This window comes from Cynocephalus volans, chromosome 4 (assembly GCF_027409185.1).
Source record: "Cynocephalus volans isolate mCynVol1 chromosome 4, mCynVol1.pri, whole genome shotgun sequence".
In the NCBI taxonomy this organism is placed as follows: domain Eukaryota; kingdom Metazoa; phylum Chordata; class Mammalia; order Dermoptera; family Cynocephalidae; genus Cynocephalus; species Cynocephalus volans.
Window position 1 is genome coordinate 13,652,910 of NC_084463.1, and position 7,878 is coordinate 13,660,787.

Genomic DNA, 7,878 nt, shown 5'->3' on the forward strand with positions numbered 1-7,878 from the left:
GCTCACCTCCTGGGTGGAGATGTTGAGAATGAGGGATGGGGCAGGGGTCCTCCATTTCTCATTTCTTCTGGTCTTTCTCTTTCTGAGCCGCGGTTGCACGTGAACTGCAGTTCCTTGATGACCCCACTTTTTTCCTCTCCCTCGAACAACAGCATTAATTCAGTAAACATCTAGCAGGGGCCTGCTCTGTGCCAGGCACTATACTGGGCAAAGAGGCTAGTTTGTTGGGTTTTTTTTTATAAAAAGATGACTGGTAAGGGGATCGTAACCCTTGACTTGGTGTTGTCAGCACCACGCTCTCCCGAGCCAACTAGCCATCCCTATATAGGGATCCGAACCTTGGGCCTTGATATTATCAGCACCGCACTGTCCTGAGTGAGCCACGGGCCAGTCCAAAGAGGCTAGTTATTGAAAAAGCCTTTGCCATGTCATCTTACCTTGGAGACAACCCCCCAAACTGGCAAATAGCGGCAGCCTCTGCCCACCTGGCCCTACCCGCCAGAGGCTGGCTTCACTTGCGACCTGAGCCGCCTCTCCCTCCCAGCTTGACAGGCTGTAGGTGCAGGCAGTACCCCCAGACCTGGCTCTAATAGACAGAGGGTGGCTGGTTGCTGAGTGAGAGTGCTGGCCCGGGTGGGTTTGGTGGTCAGAAAACGCAAGATGGTGATGGATGGCGAGCAGGTTCCAAGAGAAATGTCCCTGCAATGTTGCTTTAGATTTCAGAAGGCCAAGGAGGACAAGACTCAGGGGCCAAGGAATCTGGTGAATTCAGGGGACAGCCAGAGGTGTATGGGGTCCAGGGATGGAGGGTATGGGCTTTTGCTGGTCCCCCCTCCTCTCCCTGCTCTTCCCTTGTTGTGCCACTGGGAGGCACTAGAGCTCTATGCACCACTAGGCTCTGGCAAGAGTGAGGCTGGCTGTGGTGGGCGGAGCGTCCAAGACGGGCCCCTCCCCTGTCTGGCAGGCCTGGCCATCCCTTTCCTGAGGCCTTGCTTGGCCTGGGGTGCACTGGGTGTGTGTGTGTATGTGTTGTGTGTGTAGTGGACAGTGTTAGACCCTCCCTATCAGGTGCCCTTGAATGGGGGGGTGCCACAGCAGGCAGCCCAGAGACCCCACTGGAAATCTCGCACCTTTCTTAACCTCCTTTCCCTTCTGGAGACCCCTGAAGCCAGGTACAAGCAAATGTGAGTGGGTCTCCTTCCTGGTGTGATAGAGTCCCTTCTGTTTTCCAGAATAGGTAAGGACTCTTCCTGAAGGGAAGGAGGGATGGTACCAGTCTCCTAAGCCTCCTGCCCCGGTGTTAGTGTCCCAGGCCCTGCCAGTCCTTAGAGACCCTCTTATTACTGCTCTCAATGGGGACTAGGGTTGACTCAGCTGCTGCTGAATCCTCAAATCTCACCCCCAACTAAAGCACATGACTGAAGGCCACCCCAACTGAAAGCTCTTCTCAATCTGAGCAGAGTGGTACCATAGAAAGAGTGGGTCTGAGCCTCTGCAGCACCTACACAGGGACTGGCAGGGGTGCCCAGGTTCTACCACTCACCACTCACCATGTGGCCTTCGGGAAGATGCACTTCGAGCCTCAGTTTCCTCATCTGTAAAATGGGGATAGTAATTATGCCCTCATGATGTAGCTATGAGTATTAAACAAGAGTATTTGCAAAGTGATTGGTATGGAACAGATGCTCAGTAAAGGTCGGTTCCTGTCTAACTACAGCTGAAAGCCCCAGGAAGAGAGGGTAGCTGGTTTGTTCCTCACAGACTCCAGGGATCCCAGCTCCCCAGACCCTTTTCTCTTTCTCTGGCCTGACTCTCTTGAACTCCCCTCCCCTCAAACTCAGGGGCAGGAAACGGTGAAAAAGGAGCAGCCTCAAGTCCGGACAGCAGGGAAGGCCTTCATGGTCCTGCCCATAAAAGGCTTTTCCCGGCCAGCTCCCCTCCGGCAGCGCAGCCCCGCCCCGGCCGCTCCATCTCCAAAGCACGCAGAGAATGTCTCGGGCTGCCCCCAGTAGACTGCTCCAACTTGGTGTCTTTCCCCAAATATGGAGCCTGTGTGGAATCACTGGGAGCCTGGGGGTGGGGAGCAGAGCCAGTTTCCTCCAGCAGGGAGGGGCCCGAGGGGTGAGCCAGCGGGGGAGGCTGACATCACCACGGCGGTAGCCCTTTAAACCCCTCACCCAGCCAGCGCCCCATCCTGTCTGTTCCAGTCCAGACAGAGGCCTCACTCCTTCCTGCGAGCCCCGAGGAACCCCTGTAAGTGCATTTGTCTGGGGCTTGGATGGAGGCAAGTTGGGCTGGAGCTTGGCAGTAGCAGGGGGTGTATTTTAGGCAGTGCTCTCCAGAAGTCCCTGGTTGCTGTGCCCTGGCGGGGGAAGACCACCCTCTCAGTCACCATGGATTCCTGGTCTCCAGACATGGAGCTAGTCCTAGGTTGGTGGGTGGGATGGGGTCACTGGAGTCCCATATCTCTCTGTCTGGGTGGCCCCAGGCCCATTGAAATGCCCAGGATGACTTGGCTGGTGCAGAGGAATTGATGGTGGAAACAGCTGGGGTGAGAGGGAGGCCCCCCCATTGCAGCCACCATAGGGTGTGTGTTACACCAAGGCTCTGAAGTCTGTCATCCATCTAGGAGGACATCCAAGGGGATGAGGGGTGTGGGAGTACACTTGTGCTGGAGGGCAGTGTCCCACTGGCCAATCTCCAGAGCCTGAGCAGCATAGGAGAGCCCTAGGGAGAGCCCCTGAGGCAAATGTGAAGGACGACAGGACTCTTGTGTTCTGGAACAGGCTGGGTGACAGCGTGCAGGGAGGGGCCAGGGAGCTGCTTGCAGCTCCTTCCACAGTCTGAGGTGGGAGCTCGCCCCTGCTGTAGGCAGAGGGATGCTGGATGGGGGCTGCCAGGGAGGAGCTTTGAAGTGATGAGCTGGGCAGGCCTGGGACCCGTGGCCCTTCCCAGAGGGTCTTTGTTCCACTTCGTGGTTACATTTGAAGGGCAGCAGTGAGGATGGGCACACATTTTGCAGCAAGGCTGCTCTCTGTCCCTGGAGTTTAGGCGAGCCACCCCTCATGCCCTCGGAGATCCAGATGTCCCACTCCTATTTACTGGGTTTTATTGTGAAGAGGTGAGGGCACAGCAATTCTGGAGAGACCCCTGGTCCTGCTCATATTTCTGGGGTCTTGTTGGTAGGGGGTGCCACCTGCCCCTTTACAGCCAGACTTTGTCCTTTCTACACTGCCCAGCCTCACCTGCTGGGCTGTCCAAGGGAGGGGAGGCCTGGCAGAGGTCACAGGGCAGGAAGGTCAAAGCCAAGCCTCACCCCTCATCCTGCCCATCCTGTCCTAGGAGACTTTGTCTAGAAACATCCCTGGGTGGGCCACCGTGCAGCCATCTTCCCCATCTCGTCTCCACACGGGCTCGAAGGTGGGACGTCAGGTCTTCATCAGAGCACTCTAAGAGATTTCTTGGGCCTCTCCACTTTCAGACTCTTTGCCAGCAGGGAGACAGGGAAGAAGGTGGTGCTGGGTGGGGGTGGGGGTGGTGTGCCTTTCACCCCACTCCCTTGCTCTGACCAAAATCCAAATACTGGCTGGCTGGTTAGTTCAGTTGGTTAGAGCGCAACCTTATAACGCCAAGGTCACAGGTTCAGATCCCCATAGTGGCCAGCCGCCAAAAAACAGAAAACAAAACCCAGAATAAACCAAGTACTGTCTCCAGATTTAGGGCCTGCAATATTGTGTACTTGTCACTCTGAGCCTTGACACTTTGACTTGTACTGTCTTCTGAGACTCCTGAGACTGAAAGCTGGGGTGGGGGGACATACTCTCTTCCATCCTGTCCCTCATGTGCCCAGCATGTAGAGTGGGAGGGGAATGCAGCTGTGTGTGTTTGGTGGCGAGGGAGGGATAGAAGGTGGTGGATCCCTGTCTGGGATGGTGGGACAGAGACTGAGATGGAGGCTGGGGTGGAGGCCAGGATGAAGGATTGGCTGAAATCACCTGGTCCCAGCTGACTTGTGGATTTCCGCCACAGTTCTTTGCCAAGCAGTCCTTGGGTGGTTGGGAAGGTGGGGGTGGGACATAAAGCTGGGTGGGGAGGGAGGGACTTGGCTGTTTGTAGCTGAGCAGCAGAGCAGAGCAGAGCACTGTGCCTGTGGGTTCTCTGGCATCACTGGTTGGGAGAGGGGTGGTGGGGCTGGGGAGTCCACCTCATCCCCCAGTGCTCAGAGAACCATGTCCTCAGAGGTTCACTGCTCAGAGAACCACATCGTCAGACCCCCACTCTACAAACATGGAAACAGACTCAGAGAAGTGAGTTGCTCCATGGCTGGCATCTAGATGAGTCCATCTAATGTTTTATCCCTCAAACTTAGTTGTCTGCTCAGGGAATGATTTTGGAAACGTGGTGGAGGCTGGAATGGGGAAGAACCCTTACTGTTTTTTACTCCTCAGTCCAGGGCTGGCTGTCTCCCAGGTCACTACCATGGGACTGGTTCTGGGCAGCGAAGAACTGATATTTTGAGGAGCTCTGTTAAGGGACAGGCAGTATGTGAGGTAGTTCACAGACACCGTCTCGTTTCCATGGCCCTCTGAGGTGGAGGATCTCATCCCCACTTCAAAGCTTGTCAGCTGGAGGAAAGGAAGGGCGGGGCGGTGGAGCCTGGTGCTGGCCTGGGGCCAGAGTGATGTGGTGACATTCACTCTGCTTCCCACGGGGCTGGGGGTGAGTAGGGGCTCTCAGCTCCCATGGACAGGGAGTTGGGGGAGTGTGCTGACTGCTTCCACCCTCAGACCATTATCTCCCGCCCAACCCCTGACCTCTCTGGGGCCAGGTGCTGGGCTTGGCCTCCTTTGGGACCTCTTACTGTAGGCTCTTCAGACAAACACTGGGCAGAAGGTACACCATCCCAGGGTGACACCTGCGGCCACACCCCTGTCTGCCCAGGGACTGACCTGCTCGGGCCTGCTCCTGCAGCCTTCCCTCTCCATTAAAGGAGCTCTCCTGAGCAGTGCCAGGCCCAGGCCCTGGAGGCAGCACATGCTGGACAGGGAGGGGTGTCTCATGCTTCGGCTCTGGAATATCCCTGGAGGACTCTGACTTTTTGGTTACTCAAGCTACTGCAGTGGCAAGAGCCTGAGGACATAAGGGAAAATCCATGGGTATAGCCGTTCTCTCTTGTTTACGTCCCCCGAGGAAATGCAGCTTCTTAGCCATGAACTCTTGGGCTTTGGTGGCTTCCTAGACCTTGCCAGAGTGGGTAAATTTGAGCATGTTCAGCAGCAGGTCAGAGGCTGAGCTGACCTGGCAAAGAGCTGGAGTTTTAGAGGATAAAGTGAGAATTGCAGGTAACTTTCCTTGAGGTGGAGGCAGTAAACAGCCTCACACCCAGCTGGACAAGGACACCTGCTGGCTTTATTTTGGGGGACAATGTGGCCTCTGGAAGGCCTCTCTAGTGCTTCTGTGGCTAGTCTTGGCAACGAAAGAATGCTCTAGACCAGGGGTTGTCAAACTATGGCCCACAGGCCAAATCCAGCCTGCTGTTTGTTTTTGTAAATGAAGTTTTATTGGAACAAAGCCATGCTCATTTGTTTACATATTATCTGTGGCTTCTTTCATACTGCAGCAGCAGAGACCATATGGCCTGCAAAGCCTAACATATTTACTGTCTGGTCCATTACAAAAAAAGTTTACTGGCCTCTGCCCTAGACCTCCAAAGATCTGGTATCCTGATTCCTGGTGTTCAAGTTGAGAGAGGCCTCTGGACTGAGGGCATGAGCCTGGCCCAGATGGGTAGTGCCATGCTAACTGTCTAGGGTGGCTGGCTACCCAGCACACAGCTAGCAGGCCTGCCTGGCACAAGTGAAAGCAGAGCCATTCCCTGATCCTCTGACCCTCCCCTGCCCTGTCCTGCTTTAGCTCTCCCCCAACATGGCCAACAAGGGTCCTTCCTATGGCATGAGCCGCGAAGTGCAATCCAAAATTGAGAAGAAGTATGACGAGGAGCTGGAGGAACGGCTGGTGGAGTGGATTGTAGTGCAGTGTGGCCCTGATGTGGGCCGCCCAGACCGTGGGCGCCTGGGCTTCCAGGTCTGGCTGAAGAACGGCGTGGTAAGTGGCCCCCAGGAAGGGGTTGGGGTTGTGCCATCCTGCGAGTCGTGGGCCAGGTCCCCTGAGCTGGGTGCCAAGCTGTGTCCTGTGCCTGGCAGATTCTGAGCAAGCTGGTGAACAGCCTGTATCCTGATGGCTCCAAGCCAGTGAAGGTGCCTGAGAACCCACCCTCCATGGTCTTCAAGCAGATGGAGCAGGTGGCCCAGTTCCTGAAGGCAGCTGAGGACTATGGGGTCACCAAGACTGACATGTTCCAGACTGTTGACCTCTTTGAAGGTACAGAGGAAAAGTGGCTGGGTGGGTTCAGAGGGCAGGATGCCGGGAGAAAGAAAGTTCAAAGTATGCCATGACGAGGGGTCTGCTAATCTGTGCAGAGCAGGAACGGGAAATGCCAGGAAAACACCACTCTGCACTCACGAGGGCCTGATGTAGGATCTGCTCAAGCCTCCTTTGATATGGGGACAACCCTTGCCCCTGGTTGGCCATTTTTCTGTGAGAGATGGGGGCAAGCCCTGGCTTGGAGTCCTATTTATACAGTGCTGAAGCTCATCCCCGCTCCCCTCTTTCTTCTCACAGGCAAAGACATGGCAGCAGTGCAGAGGACCTTGATGGCTTTGGGCAGCTTGGCAGTGACCAAGAATGATGGTCACTACCGTGGAGATCCCAACTGGTTTATGAAGTATGTGGCCACCGGGATTCCCTGCACTCTAAGCTTGGGTCTCTGCACAGGATGGGAGGTGGTTTGGACTAACTGGCTTGTGGGAATGATTTGGGGCAGCAGATGGCCAGGAAGGTACGAAGTGAGGGTCTAGGATGGGGAAAATGGCCCCTGCTACTTCTTGACTCCTCCCTTTCTACCTTCCAGTGCTCAACCCATCTCGCTAGCCTATGGGACAAGCTAGATTAGATTAAGGAAAAAAGAGAAGCAAAACAGAAGGAGAATGGGATTAGATTAGGAAGTTAACAGAGGGGTCAGAAAGCAGGTGGAAAACATGAAGTCCTGGCAAGTCTTTATCCTGGTTCCTCCTCTTCCAGGAAAGCGCAGGAGCACAAGAGGGAATTCACAGAGAGCCAGCTGCAGGAGGGAAAGCATGTCATTGGCCTTCAGATGGGCAGCAACAGAGGGGCCTCGCAGGCCGGCATGACAGGCTACGGACGACCCCGGCAGATCATCAGTTAGAGGGGGGGCCTGCCGAGCCCCGCCAACCCCAGCTCCCCGGCCGCAGCCATCCCGCTTAGCCCGCCTCACCCACACCTGTGTAGTTCCTTCAGCCCTGGCCAAGCTTTGAGGCTCTGTCACTGAGCAAAGGCGACTGCACGTGGGCAGCTCCCCCTGCTGCCTCAGCCCAACTTCTGACCCCAAAGCACCACTGCCCTGGTCCCTCTGCCCAGCTGTCCCCACCACCTCTATTGTCTCTCCCCATCCTGGGCTAAGCAGGGGGGAAGTGGGCTGGGGATAGCCTGGGTATAGGCAAGTCCACTGTCCTCCTTGGCAGCAAAAGCCCACTGAAGGAGACCCAGCCCAGCCTCTCCCATCTTTTCCTGGAATATTCTCGTGTTTGAAACTCAAAAAGGAAAAAAATATATACATCAATCTTTTCTCAGGCCTGGCTGGCCGAGTTTGGTTTGCCCTAGTCACTTCTGTTATGGTTCCAGGAAATGTGAGCAGGCAACAGGCAGGCAAAGTTTTGGTGTGTTCCTGGCTGCCGTCCTCTGAAAGACCCTTCACACTCCAAGATTCTAGGAGGGTCAGATTCTTTCAGAGGAAACAGG

The 7,878-nt window shown here is 55.5% G+C and overlaps 1 protein-coding gene across 1 annotated transcript; it reads left to right on the forward strand.

The window, feature by feature from the left end:
- Nucleotides 1-2,164: 2,164 nt before the first annotated feature.
- TAGLN (transgelin) lies at nt 2,165-7,724 on the forward strand. Its single transcript, XM_063093435.1, has 5 exons — nt 2,165-2,253; nt 5,914-6,105; nt 6,204-6,381; nt 6,682-6,784; nt 7,141-7,724. The coding sequence occupies exons 2-5, from the start codon at nt 5,926-5,928 to the stop codon at nt 7,283-7,285; spliced, it is 606 nt and encodes a 201-aa protein (XP_062949505.1). The 5' UTR covers nt 2,165-2,253; nt 5,914-5,925; the 3' UTR covers nt 7,286-7,724.
- The last annotated feature ends 154 nt before the right edge of the window (nt 7,725-7,878 follow it).